The following is a 24364-nucleotide window of genomic DNA, read 5'->3' as shown; positions in this document are numbered from 1 at the left end:
GACATAGTATAGTAAGGCATAAAAACGACATAGTACAGTGAGGCATAAAAAGTCATAAAAACGACATAGTATAGTAAGGCATAAAAAGTCATAAAAACGACATAAGAATAAAAAGTCATAAAAACGACATAGTATAGTAAGGCATAAAAACGACATAGTATAGTAAGGCATAAAAACGACATAGTATAGTAAGGCATAAAAATAACATAGTATAGTAAGGCATAAAAAGTCATAAAAACGACATAGTATAGTAAGGCATAAAAATGACATAGTATAGTAAGGCAGAAAAATTCATAAAAACAATATAAGCATAAAAAGTCATAAAAACAACACAGTATCGTAAGGCATAAAAACGACACAGTATAACAAGTATAGTAAGGCATAAAAACGACGACATAGTATAGTAAGGCATAAAAAGTCATAAAAACGACATAGTACAGTAAGGCATAAAAACGACATAGTATAGTAAGGCAATAGAGGCATAAAAACGACATAGTATGACACCTAGTAGACACCTTATTATTCTACGTCGTTTTTATGCCTTACTATACTATGTCGTTTTTATGACTTTTTATGCCTTACTATACTATGTCGTTTTTATGCCTTACTATACTATGTCATTTTCTTTCACTTTTTAGGCCTCACTATAGTTTTTTCCTTTTTGTATATCTTGCCTTACCGTACTATGTTGTTTTTATGAGATTATTTTCTAACATGTAACAGTGAACATTACATGAGAACATTAAACTCTGGATCCCGTTGAGAACTGCAGATGATGAAGAGTGAACTGAAGGTACTTAAGAGATTTTATTCCTGCAATAAAAGCTCAGTTTGGAATCATCTACAGGAGGAAGGAAAGTGAGTCCTGGCATTAATCAGAAACTCAGTACTTAACCATTTCACTTGTGTCACAGCCCAAGCCAGACACTGCAGCTGGAGGTTCCCTTCATCGTTTATTGTAATTTGACAGTTTAACAGTGATAAAACCATTACAAACAGCAGACTGTAGAGTTCACACAGGAACACATCAGCTTCACTGTGTCAAGATGGCAAACAAACCACATCATCTGTTTTATTTCATCACAGCATGCAGATCAACAACCTTCAAAGTGTGACCTGGGGTCCATCAGAGGTACTGCAGTGGAGTTGAGGGGGTCCACAGAAAACAACCGACACAAGGTCAATTCCTGTCTTTACATTTGTTTCCTAATTTACTTTTTGGAAGGTCCTTGTTAAAATCTTCAAGCAACATTATTATGACTTAGTAACTAAAAAATAAAAGACAAGCAAATGTTGAAGAGAACTTCTTATATAGTATGACACTTATTTCAGTTGGGTGATTAAAATACACAAAAATAAAAACATCTTTAATGAAAAAAAAAGCAACAGCAATAAGATTCAGAGAGCAGAGAAACAAAAATCAAGTTTTACTCCACAAGATTTAACCACAACTTTTTAGCTTTTATAATAAAAACAAAAATTGAACAAATAATATTCTGTAAAAATGTGATATAAGGTATTAAATTATGCAGCAGTGTCAAATTTAAAGCTTATTTTTTTCATAATGACATTATTCTTATAACTTGTATTTATTCTACAACAGCACGATCACACCACTTCAACTTCCTGAGGATTATTTTGTAGCATTTTCCATTAAAAAAATGGCAGCGGACAGTGCAACACAGTTACAGCAGTGTGTGTTTGAACATAAACATATGGAAGCTAATTCCTACCCCAAAAAGTATTGAACATAAAAATAAGGCACAGCAGAAATTACATTCAGATAGGAGTATCAAATTATGACTACTGTAACAAGCTATAATAAAATCAAGCATCTTTCATATATATATATAAATTAAACTGCAGTTTGAGTCCGGATTTACAAGTACGAAAGTAAAATTTTCGAGAATTTGTTATAATCATAAAGAAAATGTTGTAATCACATTTGTAATGTACAAATCGTTCATATGAGATATAACTGATGAGAAACTAATGAATTTATATGTAACCACTTATTTACTGATTTATTTTTTGGGGTACTAATTGGCTTCCATAAAGAATAAGATCTATACGATATGAGGATTTGTATTCTTGACCGTCTTCCTGACTTTTGTTCTTTGAGGCCTCGTGTGAACTGACACATGGATGAGTGTTGTTGTTTGACTTGTTACCTTCTTGTGACGTGATGAGTATTTTTGTAAAATACATTATCACAGGTTTTCTGTGAAGTTATAGGAACACTCTGATATTGTTGTTTACTCTCCTGCTCAGACAAGATTCATTACTCAGGAAATCAATAATACATTTGTTTTTCTCCCTTGTTGATCTTTTATTTGGATAATTTAAATCTCCTCACTTTCTTTCTCGGAAACATTTAAATCATTTATTTATTTCACATTTTTCACACATAGCACTTATTATTTATTATATAATATTTGCCCAAAATATAAATACATTTAACCTGTGCACTAGCTGAAATCCATACAGTTTAATGACAGGCTGTGTATTAATGAGCCAAAATATCAGCGTGCTCCTTCACAATAAAAGCACAGGTTAAAGTACAGTAGCACTGAAGTTAGGTTTTATGTTGCGTAGGTCACTCGGGCACTGCTGATTGGCTGTTGCCTGGTAACGAGGACGGGGCCTCAAGCATTAGTCGTGGTGCCGGTGGCGCCATCCTTCCTGCCGATCTGACAGTAGAGGATCATGGCGAAGGCCATGCCGAAAATCTGCAGGGAGCAGAAGACATCAGGTGATGAAACAGTGACATATACAGGACATAGAAATTAATGTTTAATATGTATGTATGTAATATAAGTATGTTTTTGGATTATTCCATTTTTGTTTGATGGTCACATTTCAATTCAACAATAATGAATATTATCATTATTGTCCAACCATTAATCAACTATAGCAGAATTGTTTTTATTAAGTATCAAAAATATTCAGATTGATTCTGCATATCTATATTTTTTCTATGTATTTAATCAATTTTTTATAAATTTTTTTGAATATTTTTGAATATTTCATTTTGTACTTTCTAACGTTCCTTCAAATGCTGTTATACATATTATATTATACACATTATTTTAAACATTTTTGGTGTTTGGCTCCGGCGCCATGATGAAATGCAAATATTTTATTTTTCCAACATCAGAATGTTGTGTACTTCTCTTTGTGTGTGTGTGTCTGTGTGTGTGTGTGTGTGTGTGTGTGTGTGTGTGTGTGTGTGTGTGTGTACTGACCAGCAGGATGGCGATGGCGAAGGCGATTCCCAGCACCACCTCCATGTTTTTCTCCATCAGAGTGATGATTTTGTTGGAGCAGGGCTGCAGGGTGAGACCACCACCATCATCATCAACATCATCATCATCATCAGACTGTACGTCACATGGTTTGATGATTATAATATAAAGATGTTTTCAGCCTCACCTCATCGTAGAGGGCCGACGAGCCGCAGTCGGGCTCGGTCTTGTTGCAGCGGCAGGACTCGGGGATCTGGGTCCAGTCTGAGGGTCCGTTCACGAGACCACAACACTTGAGCTGGAGGGAAAACACAACAAGACGCGAACATTAATGATCACTAACGATCACACTGTTAATGGACAAGTTCTTCTTCTTTGTCACGTGGCAGGAAACTGAACGCTGGGTTTTGGACTGTTGATCAGATCAAACAAAAAATCTGAAGAAAGTATTTTAGAGACAAATTGATTCTTCAAAAAAACTCAGTCACAGTCTTAAAACTTTTTACAAGTTATATGATTATTACAGTCTCGGCCACGCCCACTTCTGCAGAACTAGTGACCTCACACAGACCGCCGACCCCGAGGCTGACAAACTGTGTGAGGCAGCTCCAGTTCGTCTGCAGATTTCATCAATATCATGTTTTTACATTTCAACAGTGTCTTGTTCGCCCTCCAGTGGATCTCCATGGTAACAACAGGCTGATCAACATGTTAGAAACTACATGCATGATTGATTGCAGTGTGTGTGTGTGTGTGTGTGTGTGTGTGTGTGTGTGTGTGTGTGTGTGTGTGTGTGCTACCTCCCGCTGCAGTTTCTCCAGGTCCTCCCTCACAGTCTCCGGTTGTTCTGACAGTGGGGTGAATTTCTCCAGACGCTTCTTCACCCAGTCCTTAACCTGCACGCACACACACACACACACACACACACACACACACACACACACACACACACACACACACACACACACACACACACGACATAAAGTTTGTTATTCTCCAGACAAAGTAATGAGAGCGCAGGCGACGTCAGCACAGAGTCACTTCCTGTTTTACCTTCTTCTCGCCCACGGCTCCCAGGATTCCCGCCGCCAGCAGGAGGATGAAGATGAGGAGGAGGGTGATGAAGAACTGAGGGGACACAGGAGGATTTGTTTTAATTAGAAGCATGTGAACGTTTTCAGAGCAGACTTTCCAGTGGAACATGTTAGCTAACGTTACATCAGTTCTTCTTCACTGCTCTAAAAAAACTAGTTGTCAACTTCCTGTTTGGGCTACTGTTGATTTGATTCATGGGAAAACTGCAGTTTTATCCAGGTGTGAAAGGTTACAGTTCATTAATAAATAACATGTTGCTGGGTCGATGTGCAGACTCGTACTCGCAGCATCTTACATTTCTGATTCCAGCATCAGCATCTGAACAACAACAATATTTCATCTCTGATTGCTTTATAATTGATTTGCTTCAGAAGATAAGTAGCAATCAATAATTTATAAAAATTATGATTTAGAATATTTGTAGTGGTGTATTGTGACCTGTTATGTTTTTTGGTTTACGGATATAAATAAGTATGTAGCTACTTTTTACACCTTACTATATAAACCATGACGTTTTTATGACTTTTTATAACTTACTGTACTATGTTGTTTTCAGGATAGATACAATCCTACATGTTTACATTGTGTTTTTATACTGATGTTTATCAACATATTGTCTCTATTAAAGAAATAAAGAAAACTATTTGCACTTTTTACACTTTAAAAAATACAAACAAAAAAATAAAGTTTATTACTCTTTTTCACTAAAGTTGCAAATGCAACACTGTCCTTCATCATCATCAGTTATTTTGTGATTTCAGATCCACTGAATTGTTCAGCCCTAAAAATACTGATGACATGATGAAACAGGTGAAATCCTGATTTCAGACAGGAAGTGTCAGTGTCAGGTCACATGATGAAGAATCACGTGGTGACGCTCACCAGCAGCAGCATGCAGCGGTTCTCTCTGATGGCGCCGCAGCAGCCCAGGAACCCGAGCACCATGATGATCACCCCGATGGCGATCATCAGGTCGATGCCAGGAAGAGATTCATTGGTGATCTGAGGACAGGAAGAGGGGAGGAAGAAAAGAGGAGGGAGAGGAGGAGGAAGAGGAGGAGGGGGCGAGTAAAACACACAACACTGAGTTTTTGAAGAGTTTTCAAACTTGTCTTTACTTGTGTGGACGTGGAAATGATTAAACTCACCTGGTTTCCATCTTTGCTGACTTTCAGGTAGATGGACACGCCCAGGATGATGCAACCACTCACCTGTACAGAGAGAGAGAGAGAGAGAGAGAGAGAGATTTTACATTAGAAAATGTGCAACAAGTTTCCTCTGAGTTAAGTTTATCTGTGACAATCTGGCGACACCTGGTGGAGAAAAACTGTCACCTTCACACAGACACAGTTTCAGATACATAGATTAGACTGAACACCCAGTGTCTCTGAGGATCTGGACTCTGGACTTTCTGAGGATCTGGACTTTCTGAGGATCTGGACTCTCTGAGGATCAGGTCTACGTAAACAGACTGGAGTCCAGCTCCTTGGTGGGCGGGGCTCAGGACTGATGAGTGACATGTATTATTCACCACTCATACAATTAGCCGCCACAAACAGGTTTCTGAGAGTAATTATCCAGCATCAATATTTCATCCTCAGAGCTGCAGCCGGAAAACAGAGACCCGGTCAGAGGACACGAGCACGGCGTCGCCTTGGAGACCAACACACAGCAGCTAATTACAGGATCATGTAGATGAAATGGACGTAAATGAATTAAAATACATGGACACAGACAAACCCTCCTGGATTCACAGGAAAACTGCACTTTTGTTTCTATCCATTTTTAAATATTTTTAAATTAATCATATGATTTTTTAAAATAGTTTTTGCATATTTTCTTTAAGTGTTGAGAGCGTGGGTCCAAAACAAGAAAACCATAAGAAAAATTATTTAAACATTTAAATCAAACAGCAAGAAAATTTGTAAAAATTTAAACTAAACTTTAAATTTTAACTAAAATATAATTATTTCACACATGTTCTTCTTGTTACTCAGTTAAAGTGAAATTTAGAGCTAAAATGATCAATTAATTGATTTGAATTGATTTTTTAATAGTTGTATAATCATTTAAATCATAGTCTCTGGTTAAAAGTTTTTCTTCCTCATTTATATTAATTACAGATCGTCCTAAAGTAAAAACGAGCCCGTGGGTCGTTTGTGTAGCAGGTTACTATGACCCTCAGTTACCTTTTGTTGCTAGGCGACATCCAGCAGCCAGATGTCAGGAGGGGGTTGCGGTGGATGTATGAATATGACTCTCGGTACAGTTCGCGTGTTTATTATTGTAACCATGACAACCAAGGTCCGGTACACCTGCTGTCTGGTAGTTGATGTTAATTTAAGTAACCATCTGGTTTAAAGTCAAAACCTGCAACTTTCCTTCACTTGTTCCTTTTGAATTAAATACAAAATTAATTAAATACAAAATGTGAGAAAGAACTTTCTTTTAGATTCGGGAGAAATATTATTTTTTCTGATATTTTATAGATTCAGTGATTAATGGATTCATCAGAAAAGAATCAGCATTTTGATCGATAATGAAAACAGTCATTGGTGTGTCGCATCGTGGGTGAAATGTTTCGTCCTGAAAATAAAGACTAAAGGAAACTTTGTGTTTATGTTAAAGAAAAAAAAAGATGGATCATCAGTTCACTGCTGAATGAACGGAAACAGGCGTGACAAACATCTGCAGAGGACACGACCTCTACGCTCACAATGACAGCACACACACTCTCACACACACACACACACACACACACACACACACACACACACACACACACACACACTATGCATGTGAAGCCACCACACCCTCAGCCTATTGATACACAGCTCTTATTGCTGAATAAATAACACACACACCTACACACACACCTAACCAGTGAAACCAGTGCAACCACAGTCTGGTGTTTCTGACCAATCAGCCGTGACCTCAGGGGAGTGTGTGCTTGAGTCTGTTAAGCTGCTTCATAACCGCCTCAATCTCAGTCCTCAAACACACCTTTCATAAACTAAATTATATAGTCAAGAAAAATGGAAATACAAGTAAAATAAATTAAAAGTATTTAAAAATCATCAGTATATTATTTGATAATTCAGTTCCAGTAACTATTCCATCTAGTTTGTAGGTTTTGCTCAGTGGACGGAAATCACGTCAGTAGTTCACTTTTTACCTCATCGCTCAGTGTTACGTCTCTTTAAAGTAAAGTTTGTTTCTTATTGTTGAAGGAGGAAAGTTTCTCGGTGCTTTGAGGAGTTTATAACGAAGCAATTAAACTAATTTAGTGTCATAACAATTGGTATTGGAGTATTTCTATATTCTTATGTGTTTTAAAGGTTTGACCGAACATGAACACTGAGAGATTTACTCCGTTGTGTTGGATAAAGGTGATGTCATCTCCGTGCACCAATCAGGATTTAGCAACATCGTTTACAGGAAGTGCCGCTAAAGTTTTAGATGTTTAGGTTCCTCGCCGTCACTCATTTGTTTTGACAAACTTTATCTTCAGTTGTTGCACATTTGGTCATTTATATTTAATGTTACGGGGATGTTTAACGTTGGAAAGCAGGTTTTCGGACCTGAGGGGATTTGTAAAGTTCAGATCAGTTGAACGACAAACAGAGAGAGAGACAGTCTGCTGGTGATGACATGACCTGAGGGACGAACCTCCATCTCTCTGCTCACACTTTACTCTCTATAAAACCTTCAAAGATAAAAACTCAAACTGTTTGTGGATCAACTCACAGCACAACCATTAAAGAGAAACCATCAGTGGCTGGATCTGGGATGTGGAGGAGTGAGTTACTGTTTTATCAGCTACATCACTGAAGAGAGAAAAGAAACACGCCCACACAGAGCTGCTGTTTTTCTTTTGGAGGTGAATGCCGGCGGTGAGAGGCCGGTCACTGCACTGAGCAAACATCCAGTCAAAAGGCTTTGTACAGAGGTTTAGATCTTTGTTATCACAGAGTTAAATCAGAGAGATTCAAACCTGCGTCAATACAAACACACACACACACACACACACACACACACACACAGAAAACCTGTTGAGCAACATCTCAGCAGCTCTAAAGGAAACTACTAGAAACCAGGATTAAAACCAGTTCAACTTAATTATACTATTAAATTCTAATTGATCAGAATTACAACTGATCAAAACAACAGTTGTTCAGGATTACATTTCATTGATTTTACATCCGACTGGAATTTGATCTGGATTACAGCCGTTTGGGATTCATTAATTATGGTTACACCTGACAGGATTAAAATAATTATAATTACAGTTACTTCTAATTAGGGTTTCAGTTGATTGGGATTAAAGTTAATTGGGATTACAGGTGATAAATAGATCATAAGGACTATAGATGAGCAGCATTACAATTGATCAGGACTTCAGATGATTGGGATTAAAACTGATCTGGAGTCAAGATTTGAGTGAATCTGGAATCTAATTGATCCGGATCACATTTGAACGAGATTACAGATAATCAGGATTAAAATGATTTCAATTAAATGGGAATATGTCTGATCAGAATTACAGTTAATCAGGATTAAATTACATTTGCTTTACAGTTTATATGATTAGGATTAAATCAGGATTATAACTGGATTAAGTTCTTTCAAGATTTTGATTTATGAGGATTAAATATCAGGGTTACACATTAAATTGATGAAAGTCGCAGTTTATCAGGTTACATTTGTTATAGATTACATCTGATCAGGATTAAAGTTAATCAGTTGTGTGTTTTCTTAAGCACTTGGAGCAGTCATCATATTCTTTTAACTCAATCACTCTAATGAACATAATTAAACCCAATAGTTTCCTGTATAATAATAAAGATGTTGTGTAACATCAGTTTTCATATTCGTCTAAAGTGGAGAATGAGTGAGTTTCCTGTTCCTTTATGTCCCTGCTGGCTTCCTGTACGTCTGTCAAACTGCAGTGTGGAGATCACGAGTTTCTTCTTCTTCTTGTGTGACAAATAATAAACATTACAAAAGTCATAATTACGAGGTCAGTCGACTCGTTAATCGGCACGAGGCGGTTCATTCCTCAGCAGTGACTCACAGGCAGTCGACCACAGCAGTACTGAGTCACTGTGTAACTGAGATAAACTGTTCTGCTGGATTCACTTCGAGTCCACCAGACAAGACGGTGTCAGTACACAATAACTACACACACACACACACACACACACACACACACACACACGAAATTACAGCAGTGACACCACTAATTACAGGTGAGCGTGTTCACTCATGAGACCACTGAGTCTGACAACACCACCCCTCAGTTTCTGGGTCTTTGTTCAGGTGTGTCTGACTCAACAGGTATTACATTCAGACGGAAAGCATTTCTACCAGGCTGATGATTGACAGATCTACCCTTTACTTTAACTACATTCCTCCGCCTTCCTCCACCTTCCTCCGTCTGTCTGTACGATCACATGATCTCTGATACAAGATGTCCTCTCTGCTCATTGTTTTAATTTTGTTCAGATATTGAAAAACCTTTAAACCACCTGTTTTTCTGGCCACGTTTTTTTCTTTTTCCATCACTTCTTCTCTTCTACTGAAGTTAGCATGCTAACCAGATAGCTCAGGCCCGGTCGGACTGTCTCATCACTTTCCGATACCGAGTCACTGCCCAGTCCAGTCTGCCCTTGAAGAAGCAGCTGCTCAGAGGACGTATTATAACCTCTTTGTCTTGTAAACACAACGATGGGTGGAGCGCTTGGCAACAGCTGTTAATGCTAACGTTAGCTATGTAGCAATAGCAAAAACGTACAAATAGCTCCCTTTAAAAATGAATTAAATGAAATAAACAGTTTCAAATTTCAAATTTGTCAATGAAAGTAAAATCCAACAACCACATCATCAACAGAACACACCCCTCTGTATGTAGTTACTGTGCACCTGTGGTTTGCTGTAGTGCTAAAACATGCTTTCTTTCCGTCGGGCTCATCTCTTTCCTCTGCTCGAACGGTCCCTGAACGCAGCATCTATTATTCATGGATGATATGAGCACTCTGCTAACAGGCGTTAATGCACAGAGACGAGCAGATAACTGGTTATATCTCTTCTCACAGACCGTGAAACCACTTGGCGGGATGCGTCTGCAGCAGTTTGTCTGTCGTCAGATGCCGAGAGAGTTGTGTTACAGCCCTGATGTGGGAGCATCATAATTCACTGTATCGCCTCTTATCTACACCGCTGCTATGAGTTTGACACAACTCACAACATGAAGTTGAACATCACATGATCTTTTCCACAGCGTGACGCTCGTCTCTTGCGTCTGGGTTTCTGTCGATAGGAAGCGTCACTTAGCAACTGAAAGCTAATGCGGAGCCACAAGTTTAAAAAACTACAGTAAATGGGCTTTACAGTAAATAACAACCCGACCCCACCCTCGCCATCATCATCATTAGGTAAACACATCATGTCCACCATGTCCACTGAGTGGTTCGAATCCAGTTAACATTGATTCAACATTGTTTGTGGAAACATGAGAGAACGACTGAAATAACCTCGGCGGGCAGCAGGACTGACGTTCTCACACCGAGCGGTTTATTTTAAACAGGACAGAGTTTGATGGATAAACAGGAAGGACGTGATGAAGACTATTTTTAACAGTTCAGAGAATGTTTTGAAGCCCAGAGCTCAGAGCAACACAACAGTACAAGCTAATGTCTGTGCCGTCGCGCCTCTTTTATTCAACAGGAAGCTCTAAAAACCTGATCATAAACACACAAAAATGCGCTTGTTGTATGTCCCTACGTTTCCCAACATGCTCTTCCGTCATCTTAATGACATCATCATTATGCGTCATGGCTGAGAGCGAAATTAGCTAATGTTAGCTGTTAGCCACAGGTCTTACCTGTCCAGGTAAAGCTACTGCTGCAGTGTTCTAAACTGAGGTTTGGTAGATTTTATTTATTATTAGATAAAAATTTAATTTTTAAGGGGAAGTAAATGGTAGTTTTTCATTCAAGGGTTACACAGTCACATTTTAAATCTTCACTAAATACTGTATTTAAACACAAAGTTTTACACTTTGGAAATCCACATTTGACGTCTTATTCAGAATCAGGTGAGGCTGGATATATGGTATATATATATATATATATATATATATATATATATATATATATATATATATACATTACATAAATGTAAATGTATATATATGGTTGTATGAGATACAGACATAGATCCAGGCTGCGTTTACAGGTTTAGTTTGTTTGTAACGAGCTAGTTACCGCGACAGCAGAATAAGCGGTGTAAAATTTGCTCTTTTACGTCATTATCGACTGACTGATGAAAAATTAGCTTAAAAAAAAGACTGGAAGTAAAGGGAAACAGAAGTTTAAAAGTACTCGTCAACCTGGAAGTCTTCACGGATCTTCTCAAAGCTCATTGTAGGAAACTCATGGTGATAATTGACAGATCTTTAGAATCAGATTCACAGATATTTAACAGGTTAGATACGTGTATTTTGTCCATCTACCTTTTTATGGTCGTGCAGGACGTGGGAATGTGAATAAATTCTTCTTTGGAGAATATAAACTCATAATTTAGTTTCTAGAATTTCACATTCCTTCTCAGGGGATTATTATAACCATATTGCTGCTCCTCTGGACTAATGACTGATGATCTTTACCTCCAACACTAACTGCTGATAAAACCACCATGTTTCATTTTACATATTTCACTTGTTGCTGCATGCATCTTACTGCAAAGCACACTGAGTCTTCCTGTAACACAGCATCAGGTTTGTGCAAGAACTTAATCCCAAATGCCTGAGTGAAGCTATAGAATAACTACGTAGTATGAGGAAATACAGCCATGTGAAGCAGAGTGGGCTGAATCAAACCTCCTGAAGAGGTTTTAGGAAAAACCCCAGACTCTTTAGATTGAGCAATGGCTGCTGATTCATATGCAAAATCTGAGCACGGGCGGAGGAGTGATACGAGGCTGCAGATGACAGATGTGACGACGCGAGGCCGAGCGACGGGCCACGCCCTGAAACTGAGCTAATGTTTGTTTATAGAGGGAGAGGCAGGGAGATGATAAAGAGCCAACACAACCTGTTCTACGCTCCTGATACGACTGATTAACAACAAAGAGCTGAGCGGCGCCACACAGTAACACATGGAAAATAAAGTTACTATACAAAAGCAAACACGGTGGGAAATGAAGAATAAATCATAAATAGATAACAAAAGATAGAAAAGATTAAATACAAAAGACCAAAACAAAAATGTCTGACATCTGTTAAACTTTAACAAAAGCCCCAAAAACAGAAAAACAACAGAAACAGAGAAATAAAGCTACAGCTCAGCTTCAGAGACAAGTGTAACACACCCATTCAATCTGCAGCAAAACTGACAAAAACCCAAACAATCTGAATAATAAAATGTCAAACCAGACAAACCTGCCACTGATCCAGTCTCAGAAACTCTTGGAAACAAGATTATTACAATTTAAACTGGTAATAATCTCTAAAAACAAAAATGACATGACTGAACATTTGCTTGGAGAATTAACACTTGTCCGATACATCACCTGAAAAGTCAAAGTGTTGAGTTTAAAATGATGTAAAAAAAAAAAAAAAAGTTTTTCCTTTCAGACTCACCCAGAAAAGAAGGTTGAAGAAGAAGAGCAGGTATTTGATGCATTTATTCACAGCCATGGTTTTCCTTTTCTTCTCCTTTAGTCGTTCCTCCTCAGCGGCTTCTCTCTCAGGACTCACTGCCCTCGACGGACACAAGCTTCCTATAGACTGAAGGCAGAAACCGAGAGACTGCCTCAGGCTTGTAAATAGACCAGCCTGCTCTACCTGTTTCCTCTCACTGACGGTACTTCCCCTTTTTGTCTTTCCTCCCTTTCTTCCCTGACACCTGCCTTTCCATCCCTACCTGCTCTTGTGCTTCTTTGGCTTTTTCTTTTTCCTATCCTGCGTCCTCCCTTTCTTTCCCAAGGTTCTCGAGACCAACATTTGATGTCTAATGTCTTGTTTTAGCTGGATGACAGTTCATTTGACCCTATTGTTCAAATGTTCAGAAGCTTTTCGACTCGGAAATTCAGTCATAAAAATGGAGGTGTGGTTGATCTTTCAAACTCTCGAAGACACATATTTGCTGTTGTAAATCTCTATGTGAGCAGATAATGACTGTACAGATGGTTGTGTGGGTGTGCCTCATCCACACATGAACTTCCCTTCCCTCACCTCCAGCGCTCAGAGACTGAAGTAATCCATCTGAAACTGGAAATAATAGGAATAATAAAAAGTAACTTTTTTAACCGCATTTTAACCTTTAGAAAAAAACATTACTTTCAACTCATATGACCAAACCATGACACAATTATCATTTTAACTGTATCACAGATTGTGAATTGACCCTTCGTTCTTGTCACCGAACATGAGTCTATTGTCTTTAATAGTGAAGATCAAGTAGTAAAAACAGCATCAACACAGTGTCACAGTGAATTATGACTTTCTACCACCATCTAGTGGCAGCTGCTGAAAACTACAACAGGGGCATCAAACACTTCTCCTCCCTTTTTGTTGACTTGACTCCATCATCACGTTGTAGTTGAGTCCGGCTGCTTAATATCTGACTGTGAAATTTCTTCAGTTAACTACTAAAAAATTTTACAGTAATTTTCAGTTTTTTTTTAAATTGTGTACAAAAGTCTGTAAAATGACAGAAATGATCTGTGAATTAACAGCCAAACTTCTATTTTAAGCGTTATGCCAATAATAATGAATTACATTTATTTCCTATTTTTGTAAAGAAAGATTACTGTATTATTTACATTATTTACATACAAATCTATGTAAAATGACAGTAATTATCTGTAATTAAAAATGTAGCTTGTTATTATAAAGGTTAATGTCCATACGAACAATTTAAAGATCTTCTCTGTAATTTCAGGGTAAATCTTATTAGTTTTACATTTATGTGACTTTTACATTCAAACTGTGAAATTCTGGATGAAATGTAACAAACTCTTTTTCATCACATCAAACATTCAAACTTCAAAAAGTTAGAAGTACTGGTTTATCACACAACAACAACAACAACAACAACAACAACACACACACACACACACTAGGCTGTGTATTTACCATAAAAGAAAACAGCACAAACTTGACAATGAATGAATGAATGAATGAATGAATGAATGAATGTGTGTGTGTGTGTAAAGTGGCAAACCGTGCCGTGACGTCACCCTTTGGTCCCGAGTTTGGTTTAATAGACGTCGCCATCTTGGTTTTTTGGCGCCAGAAGAAACCATATTTGGATGAGAGGGTGGAGCTGGGGAGGAGGGAGGAGGGAGGGGGGAGGGGCGGATCTGACCTGTGTCCTCGAGGACACCAGGTTAACACACCCGCATCAACCTGACAGCAACAGGCTCCTGGCTGAGCCGTGTGAAGATGCTGCTAACACGGTTAGCTGTCACAACTGTTACATTAGTCTTACAGGCTAATATCATATATATGAGGAGTAGCTTGTTATTGTAGCTGAAGTTAGCATGTGTGCTAACGTTACCCTCCATCACTTATGGACGGCTGCAACAGCTTCCGGTCAACCTGTCAGACTGTTGCTCCTCACTGAGCTATGAAGGATTATTTTACACCTCTACTATAATTTATACTTGTTACTAAATAAGATTTATCCACCTCTTTATGATGCAAACTTGTCTTGTGACAGTGAAGTTCACCTGCACCTTCATTCACAACTGTGTTCTAGTTTTAATTTGTCAGTTACAGTTGATTGTAAATTGTTGAAATGAATGCAGTTTTAATGTGAAATAAAGTTTTTTATGAAGCTTTGCTTTGTTGATGGTTTTTATGGAGCGTGTCTGGGATGAATTTTAACAGTAGCAGCAGCACAGTATAGAAATCACAACACACTGAAGGTTTTCCTGAATCTGTAATTAATCAAAGACTATCTGTTGCTTTAATCAACAAACATAATAGAAATGTTTAAATGTGTCCGTCCTTCAACAGTGACAACACAGGATCTAGAGACAGATACTAGAGTTTGTGCTTTTCTAATTTTCCTTATGAACTTATCAATTTTAATAACAATGAAAACACTAATTCACCAAAGTGACTGTTAGATTCATCATGAGGCAGATGGTAAATATGAAGAAACACTCAGTACAATTTAATCACAGGTTTCTTTATTAAAAACCTTTTCAATGACAAGAATGAAGTTCTGAATAAAACTAATGAACATGAGCTGTACTACGACAGGTGTACGACACCTGCTTCACAATCTGAACACCGTGTTCATGTTAAACTGGTCGATACTTTCACCTGTGGAGGTGGCGACTGTGCGAGAGCTGAACACATTCTGCTCTTCACATGTTGTTACTGTCATCTATCACCAACAGGAGGAATGAAGTAAAAGGCAAGAAAGTGAATCTGAACACTGAGGAAAGAGAATAATAAACAACTAGAAAATTCCTGGAGAACTTTTGAATGTTCCTGCTACTTGGTGCGTGAACTTCACTCCTCACGTTTCAATCTGCACAAAGGACGTTACCTGTCGTAGAGACTCATCCTGACACTGACCTCAGTCACTGCAGCTGTCCCTCAGAGAGCCTTTTGAAACTGTCACGACTGGCCACAATAACCTCACACTGATGGTTTCAAGCACAAATGTGTCCCCACAACCACAGCAAGACATGTATACACACATGTACATGTATACATACACATACATGACAGAGAGAAGTTGATCTGCCACAGCAGCTTCGAGTCGCCTTCCTCTTCCTGTAGGCTCTGTTCGATGTTTGAAGGAAGAGGAGGAAGAGGAGGAGGCAGACCCCTGCTGGAGGGCCCAGGCTGCTCCTCTGGGACATTGAAGTTAAAGGTCTGTCCTTGTCCCACCTGGACCAAGGACAGACCCTTTGCTGAAGGGAGACTCTGGCCAGCAGCTGGAACACACAAACAAACACAGACTGTTTTAGGATTTTCAGCTTTCATTAAAAGATAAATCACAGAACAGATTACAACACACCAACAGCTTTATTACAAACTCTTACCACTGAGTCATTCAAAGAGCTGGATGTTAGTCTGAGCCATCAACCTGGGGCCGGCCAGCACTGCCTCTCTGATGCCACATAATGACCAGCGAGTCCTCACGGTCCCTCTGGACCTCGTGGCCACCGGGTGAAGACGCAGAGCTGGTTGCAAACGGCCTCCACCAGGCGGCTAACACTGGCCCAGTTTGCAGGGCCCGAGTTCAGTCCCAGAAGACGGCTGAAAGATAATCAGAGAGCAGTGTGTGTTAATATGGATCTGATATTCATTAGAGGAAACTGATATCTGAAGTGAATCTCACCTCTGGAGACTCTCCTTCCCAGGACAGGAGGTGTTCTTCCCCATGGCTGCCTTGAACTGTCACCTGGGCTGCCTCTCCTGGTCTCTGGGAGGGAAGACAACTCGCTCTTCCTCCTGCTCTGTCTGGCAGGTGTTGCCAGGAGCTTGGAAGTACTTGGCACTGGCTTGAAGAAAAAGGTTTTGGATCAAAAACGATTTTTATGAAATACACAATATACTTAATCACAAGCTCTGAGACACAAACATGTACCTGAGATGAAGTGGTGAAGGTGGAAACCAGAAGACTGACCCCGCCCTCTGTCAGTCTACCTGTCTCTGTGTACAGCTGCACCTGCTGGGTCCTGAATGCAGGTGAGGCGGCTCCTCTGTGTCTCCATGTGTCCTGGATGCAGAGAGAATCCAGCAAAGAGACGTCCAGGGTGACGTGGAGATCCTGGATGAGGAGGACCGTCTCCTCCGCCCCATGTGTCCTCCTCCAACAGTGGAGCCTCCACTCCTCCCAGGAGATCCTCTGGATCACCATGGCAACAGTCAAGCCGAGCATCCTGTGCTTCCCCTTCAGCTCGGACCGCCATGCCTCAATGAGACAACAGGAACCTCCGGGGGTCCACCTTGAAGATGTGGCGTCATCAATCCGGCCGCCATCCTGGAAAGCCAACACACCAACATTGGTAACTCAGGCAACTGTTTCAGAAGCAGCACCAGCAGCTTCTTTGTCACCTGGAGGGAGAGAGAGAGAGAGAGAGAAAGGTTTCACATGTTAATGTTTGTGTGTGATTTTAGTTCACACACAGCAGTGGTGTGAAAGCAGCTGTAAGGACATAAACTGCCTGAATTAAACCTCATCCTAGAGAAACTCCCTGTTGGGAAAGAAAACTAGAGACAGCTGCTGGACAGATCAGTTAGACATACAGTGCATTTTTTTTCCAGATGCACGAACTTGAAATCATTTTAACTCATCTTACCATTTTGTAGTTTAAATCATGCGCATGACTTACCGATTCTTGCAGGTGTGGTTCTGGCCCGAGGTGGATTCTGTCATCCCTATGAAAACACAAAAGGAAAAATAAGGACATGTCAAGCGGCTCCTCTTTTGATTATGAAATGTTTGAGGCAGCCTAAGACTTCAGGACATCAATCATCCACTTAAACCTCATGTAGCATATACTGTAATAACAACAAGACTATGAATAAATCTGAACAAATGTACATGTGAAGAATTTGTAGAAGAGATTCATATATATATATATATATATATATATATATATATAAAAACGAACACATTAGTGCTGAGGCAACACAAAGAAACTGGAAGAGGGCGGCATTGCATCTGTACTGGCTCAGGTCCTGATAAAGAGAGGGATGCTGAAATCTCCTGAGAAATGTAAAGAAACTGCATTTTCAATCATGGCTGATCTAAAATAATGTAAAGTGGTTACAACATGGTGAACCGACCGACGTGTATTCACTGGCTCCATACAATCTCAAGTTACAGTCATCAGTTACAAAATCAGCCTAAAGTCACTGACGTCACTAGCTGGACAACAGCCGAGAGCAACAGACACAATCCTACTAACCGCTAAAACATCTGTCGACAACTTCAATATCACCACCTGAAATGTTTGTCAGTCGTTGAACTTATTATACTTTTAGCTAAAGAGCTAACATTGAAGCTACTCACCAGGCTAACAGGAAAGTTGCGAGCTCGGCATCAAACCGCATCTCTTTCCTCTCAGGAGCTTCTCCAGCGGTGGAAAGTCACATCCAGATTTACTCGTGTCGCTTCTTTTCTTTGCCGTTGAACGTGGTTTCTTGTCGGGAGCGGTCCTTTGGGATGCGGATGAATATCGTCTTTTAGGAGGTTCAGCCATTCCTGTGTTTCTGTGATGTTAACTTCAAGCGCTGCCGGAAGTTGTTCTTCTTCGTGGGACTGAGAGCAGACTTGACGCGCCACTGACTCACACAGCGTCTAGCGTCACAAAGTGGTATTACAACACAGGACAGGTCGGTGCTGGCTGGTGCGCATGCTCGTTTCAGTAGATAACTGAAATTAAACAGATGGAGATCTTGATCATGACATCACCACTATAGCCACTTCACACACTGTTGATAGTGTTAATTCATTTTCTGAACATTTTAAACTAAAGTTCTGGCCACATCTTATATTGCACCTTTACAGCACAACCACCAAAGCTGACATTTAAAAGTAAAGCTACATGTTCTTTGTCCACATTGCAAACCAACTTACAGTTTTGTCACTTAGTTGAAACAAAGACATTGAGCTTAACTTCACTGATATTGACACATTTGATGCATACAAAACATTTTGATTTGCTTTTACAGAATATATGCTTGGATTATAAGATACAATAATGCTTTCCCTTATACTTACATTCAATTTGTGACGTACAAACATTTGTATTTGGTGTTATTGGTAAATCAAATCTATTGTGTAAACAGGAGGGTAAACAATTATACAAACAAGGCAAGAGGACAAGTAAAGTAGGAAAACAGGGCAAAATGGGTGCTGCTTAAATCAAAAACAAAATATAACAGAAAGAGGACTCTACCTTAGGAGAGTTGCAAAACTCAATTTCTAACCTAAAAAGAAAAATGAACCAAAAGAGCCTAACCAGTTGAACACATTTTTATATCATGCAGAAAGTTGAACAAGAAAGACCAGAACTGACGACACAGTTACAGAAGATTGCGCCGGTAGAAGATAACATTAAAGGTAATAGAAAATTCCTGGAGAACGTACATGACCTAACAGAAGTTGATCTGCAATAAAGCTATACCACTACACCATGCACATACAAGGACACATGCTGTCATACTTTAGAGTACGAGGGGTAAGAGTTAAAGAAGAGAGAATCAGCTTCGTCCATTTTTGTGTGAGTAGCACCTGAAAAGACCTGAGACCTGCTGTTTGCTGTCAGCTTCTGAATTTGTAATGCAGTCTATGGGAGAGCTGCTCTGACGGTTGAACAGTTCCTGTAACTCGAAGCTCAAAGTAAATTCAATATGTCTGCTGCTGTATTTACTGTTGCACTGTCCAGCTCTCTCTATGAGCACTAACTTGTTAACAGCTTTCTGCCTGTGTGTGTGTGTTTGTGTGTCTCTCTGCGTGTCTGTGTTTGTAAACATCACAGAGATCAAAGAGTCTCCTAACGAGCCACGTCGAACAGCTGTGTCTAGCTGGAAGAACAGTAACTCCTATCAGAACCATGAGCGGACTGTGATCTTTGTGCACAGATTGTGTGGCTTCGGTGTTACAATAGTTAAAGTTGTGGACAGAGGAGCGAGTTACAGAAAAGAGTCACTTCTCCCGTCACTCTGAGGCTCACTATTCAAATTCTGTAAGTCTCTGTGCTAAGGTAGACGCTTTCTACGAAACAGCACGGACTTGTCTACAACTATCTAGAAGCCGTGATGAGTGAAGACTGAACCGTGTGGCCGTGAGGACGAGTTACGCAGAATCTTTTTCCCACTCTAGCGATGATGTCATCAACTCCAACTCTGAACATCCCACGCAATACACACCCATTATAAAGTCTGAAACGGCCTAAAAATGACACAAAGCGGAAAACTGCGATTTTGTGTGAACCATAATAGTTGTCAAAATACCGATTTAACCCAAAAGAGTATCAAGTCTTGTGACCCGTTTAACGTATCAACCATTTCTCTACGATGAAGTACGGCGCAGCAGTAGAGCTCCAAAGAGGGCTGGGTTTGGTCGTTTTGAAGAGGTCTCCCCATTCATTCTCTATGGGAATTTCTTTCACCTTTTATCACCATTTATGTCGCCATGGTTACTAGAATCGCTAAGAAAAGCCTCAGAACACCATTCCTGATCAAGCCGCACGCATTGATATATATATTGTCTGACAAGTAAGTAAGACAAATAAGTATGCAGAATAATAATATATGTCTTCAATGCTATCGCACTGCAGGCATAATAAATAATTAATAGATAAATACAATAAGAGATGCCACATTAATCAAAAACAAAATTAAAACAAAATATAAAGGAGTCAGATTTGGGTCTGTTTTTTTGATTTATATATTTATTTAGGCAAGAAATTAGTTTGTTAAAAAAAAATGTTAAAAAATTTCTAACTTTGAAAGTGACTAAATATCTGATATTATATTAGTAACATAAGTCTTAATACATTTTCTGTCTAGTGATACAGTTTAATGTAATATCTGTCTGACACATCAGCATCATTTACTCAAAAAAAATAAATGAGAAATGAAAACAAATTAGTTTTACTAGTAAATTGGTAAATTAGTGGATTGTCCTTGATATCATCATAATCATCATCATCATTTTCATCATCATCATCATCATCATCATCATCATCATCATCATCATCATCGTCATATCTAACTGTGTTGCTCCACCATTACAGACACCTTCGACTCTACAATCTTTATGGGGACGTCGCTCCAGGTGCTGATATATGGAAACAGCCTGTCAGTGAAGGTGTGTGTGAAGGTGTGTATGTGTGTGTCGGTGTCAGCATCAGAAAACAGCAGCTGCCCTCCGTCCCAGTCCAGCTGGACTCTGATCCTCTCGGGCTTCTTCTTCACCGGCACGTCAGATCCTGTGTCTGATGGTGAGAGCGATTTGTATTCTCCGCTGCAGAACATCAGTCTCCAGAGTCCAGACCACGGGTTTCCTTTCCTGGGGCTAGACTCTGTCAACACGCCCAATGAGAAGGCGGTGTTGTCTCCGACCTCCAGCTCCCAGCTGTGACACCCAGAGTCGAATCCCTCGGAGCCCACGACAGAGATGAAGTGGTCGATCCTCTCCGGGTTCTCAGGAAGATGCTGCTTTGTCTTTCCTTGTCTGGTGCTGGTCAGATCTTCAGACAGGATGAGGTCTGGATGAGCTGTATTTGGATCCAGAACCACAGGACTGTAGGAGACCATCTCCTTCATCTTGTTCCAGATGCTAAACCTCAGGTTGCCCAGATGTTTGGCCTCATCTATGAGGGCCTCGGAGAGCAGCTGTGGGTCATCGGGCAGAGGTTGCTGCCGGACTCTGTCCGCGGCGGCCTTGTAGTTGAGCAGGAACGAGGCGTCTTTTGCTCTCAGCTCCTTCTCCGTCGCTCTGATGGTGTCTGACAGAGCAGTTATCTCTCTGCTCAGAGCCCCAATCTTCTCCTTCATCATCTCACTCTTCTGCTCCTCCTCCTCCCTCAGTGCAGCCATCCTGGCCTCCTCTTCCTCGTCTAGAAACTGGTGAAGCTTCTTGAACTCTTCCTTGATCCTTTGCACCGTGCTCTCTGCTTGGACTTTAATGTGCTCAGCCGTTTGATCACAGTTGCCTTTAATTTGGTGAATGAGCGTCAGTTTCGTTCTCAGAGGTTTTAAGAGATCCTGAAGTTTTCTCTCCTGGTCGTGCACGGCTTCATCGGCAGCTTTGAATCTGTGGCCGCTGTGCGTGTCCGAATCTCTGCAGCCGCCGCACACCAGCGTCTCGTCGTCCACGCAGAACAAGCCGAGTTTCTCAGAGTGCAGGCGACACAGCAGCTCAGACTCAGACTGTGTAAAGTAAATAAGAGGGAAATCCATTGAGGACTTTCTCTTACAGACTGGACACTCAGGACTGTCTGCGTCTGCCCAGTGTCTGCGCAGACAGTCTCTGCAGAAGCTGTGGTTACATGAAAGAAGGACTGGATCTTTTAACTTGTCACGGCAGAGAGAACAAGAAAGTTCCTGTTCTGATCTGCAAGTCATGTCCGTGTCTGAGTTACTTCCACTTTTAACAGCCTTCTCCTCCAGCCTGTATTTCCTGTGCACCACCAGCTGTAAGTGCAGTATATTTACCAGCAGCAGTAGTCCCAGTATTCCCAGTATTCCCAGTATTCCCAGCTGTAATGTAGCTGTCCTCCTTCAGTGGAAGTCGGTCTGTAAACAAAGGCGTCTGTCTCTTCACTCGGTGCGTCTCTTCTCTCTGGGGGAAACAACAACAAGCTTGTTTCCACATTTAACTCACGTGTCATGGGAGGAGCCAGAGCTCTGGCCTGAGTTTCATTTCAGCTGCTGTTGTTCAGTTTTAATTACAGACGGATAGTAAGGAATGTGTCATAATGCACAATATATACTAAATAAATGAAAGGTTATAAGGTTCATTTATTTATCATTTGACACAGGGTTGTAAAACAAGATGAGACTCCACCATGAGAAAGAGTTTTATTGTTATGACATCTTATTCATTGACTGTATATAATTTTGTTTTGTTGAGGGGAATAAAGGGAACACTAACGCTAATGTTAATGAGGGGAGGCGGCTAATTCACTCCCCCGACACCTGTACGGGCTCAAATTAGGGTCAAAATGATTTTGAGCTTGTAAAGTAATGTTTGCAAGTTATTCCAATGTTTGTTGTTGTAAATCAACCTTTGTAAACCTGTAAAATAAATCTGCACGAGAAATTCAAGTTTGTGCATGTTAGAAAAAATGTACTTTAACTACAACATCTGCAGGAATGTGATGGAATCAACTAATATTTTCTTCATAGTTAACATAAGGATATAAGTTTCATTAATTTCAGGCTAATTCAACTATTTCCAGACTTCAGAATTTATAAACATGAGTTCAGCTGACATGATGATGATGACCTGCTGAAACACAATCAGCCTTAACAGACTTCCCAGCATGCATTGTTTCCAAGCTAAAGGTCAAAAAACAAAACAAACAAAACAAAAACAATAACAAAGCGGCATAAAACAACCATAAAGAACATGAGCAGGAAGAGACAGACATGAGACACAAACAGCCCAACAACACGTGCTGCTCTGAAATGTGCATTTTATTGTTGAAGCTTCTTTAGAAATCTGTTTTAAATTTTTTTTTGGATCTTTTCACCTTTATTTTTGCAGGAAGTGATTTAGTGGCAGTTTAAGAGAAACTGTAATTTCCCAAATGTGGAGATAATAAAAGAATCATATTTGGGCATATCCCCGCCCGCCGGTCCAATACCCATCTGCTCCAGCTATCTGCCCTCCTTCCATGTGCAACAACGGGAATTTTCCACCACTCTTCCCGGAATGAAGCTTTCCTCTCCCTTCCCGACTCCCCTTCATTTTCAGTCATTTACCAGAACTCCGACACCGCCCCCACCATCACCTCTCTGTCTCCGCCCCGCGCTGCCGGTCCCACCTCACACCTAAAACCAGCTCGCTTCGCGGATCCTCCTGCCTTCACCTCGCAGCAGCAGCCGGAGTCTCTCGGGACTCAAACTTCAGACAAACTACAGTTTATTTTTCTTAAATCTAGTTGTGTTCTTCAGCTGAAAACATGGCTCAGGTCAACACTTGCCTCAAACGGGTCTTCACCATCTTCAACGTGTGTTTCGCGGTGAGTGAAAAGTTTTAAAACCTTACAAATGGCTGCGTCTCACCTTCATCCCTGTGGGAATAAAAAGTGCGTAGTGTCTGTTCTCTCGGCTTTAAAGCACAACTTTAGCGATGTGTATTAAGTTACACGTTTAAGTCATTTGTAAATCAGCAAGTTTACCCATTAGTAAGTTTGTTAAAGAGAACAACAACAATAGGAAGGACTAAATGAAGTGAAACCAACCAATTAAAAGATAGAAATGTGTTTCCTTTGACCCATTTTAAAGTTTATTTCAATGTTATCAGTGTAAATGT

The 24364-nt window shown here is 40.0% G+C and overlaps 3 protein-coding genes across 3 annotated transcripts in view; all 3 read right to left on the bottom strand.

Annotated features, from left to right (window-relative positions):
* Positions 1 to 934: 934 nt before the first annotated feature.
* LOC111664896 (tetraspanin-8) lies at positions 935 to 13135 on the bottom strand. The gene is made up of 8 exons (XM_023419698.2): positions 12982 to 13135; positions 5489 to 5551; positions 5223 to 5342; positions 4299 to 4373; positions 4046 to 4141; positions 3433 to 3543; positions 3246 to 3329; positions 935 to 2729 (listed from the first exon to the last, which is right to left on the bottom strand). Exons 1-8 carry the CDS (start codon positions 13036 to 13038, stop codon positions 2646 to 2648), a joined length of 690 nt encoding a protein of 229 aa, XP_023275466.1. The 5' UTR covers positions 13039 to 13135; the 3' UTR covers positions 935 to 2645.
* Positions 13136 to 15517: 2382 nt separating this feature from the next.
* LOC147818362 (uncharacterized) lies at positions 15518 to 18981 on the bottom strand. The gene is made up of 6 exons (XM_087177545.1): positions 18386 to 18981; positions 17703 to 17748; positions 16955 to 17424; positions 16706 to 16868; positions 16407 to 16623; positions 15518 to 16298 (listed from the first exon to the last, which is right to left on the bottom strand). The coding sequence occupies exons 3-5, from the start codon at positions 17246 to 17248 to the stop codon at positions 16607 to 16609; spliced, it is 474 nt and encodes a 157-aa protein (XP_087033671.1). The 5' UTR covers positions 17249 to 17424; positions 17703 to 17748; positions 18386 to 18981; the 3' UTR covers positions 15518 to 16298; positions 16407 to 16606.
* Positions 18982 to 20976: 1995 nt separating this feature from the next.
* Positions 20977 to 24364, bottom strand: part of LOC111664941 (zinc-binding protein A33-like) — a 6784-nt gene continuing 3396 nt past the window's right edge. The window contains exon 2 of the mRNA XM_023419753.2: positions 20977 to 22666. Within this exon, the coding sequence (XP_023275521.1) occupies positions 21091 to 22449 (1359 nt within the window). The 5' untranslated portion in view covers positions 22450 to 22666 and the 3' untranslated portion in view covers positions 20977 to 21090. The remainder of the gene's footprint in view (positions 22667 to 24364) is intronic.

This window comes from Seriola lalandi, unplaced genomic scaffold (genome assembly GCF_002814215.2).
Source record: "Seriola lalandi dorsalis isolate HSWRI2012SDOR001 ecotype SW California unplaced genomic scaffold, Sedor1 jcf7180002054609, whole genome shotgun sequence".
NCBI classification, from domain to species: domain Eukaryota; kingdom Metazoa; phylum Chordata; class Actinopteri; order Carangiformes; family Carangidae; genus Seriola; species Seriola lalandi.
Note: the sequence above shows the minus strand (reverse complement) of the source record. Positions and strands in the feature narration are given on the sequence as shown.

Coding starts and splice junctions, on each gene's coding strand:
- LOC147818362 (XM_087177545.1), bottom strand. CDS start 17,248: ATGCTCGGCTTGACTGTTGCCATGGTGATCCAGAGGATCTCCTGGGAG. Junction 16,869..16,954: donor CCTTCACCACTTCATCTCAG/GTACATGTTTGT, acceptor TTTTTCTTCAAG/CCAGTGCCAAGTACTTCCAA.
- LOC111664896 (XM_023419698.2), bottom strand. CDS start 13,038: ATGGCTGTGAATAAATGCATCAAATACCTGCTCTTCTTCTTCAACCTT. Junction 5,552..12,981: donor TCTTCAACCTTCTTTTCTGG/GTGAGTCTGAAA, acceptor CTCTCTGTACAG/GTGAGTGGTTGCATCATCCT. Junction 2,730..3,245: donor TCGCCATCGCCATCCTGCTG/GTCAGTACACAC, acceptor TGCTCCCTGCAG/ATTTTCGGCATGGCCTTCGC.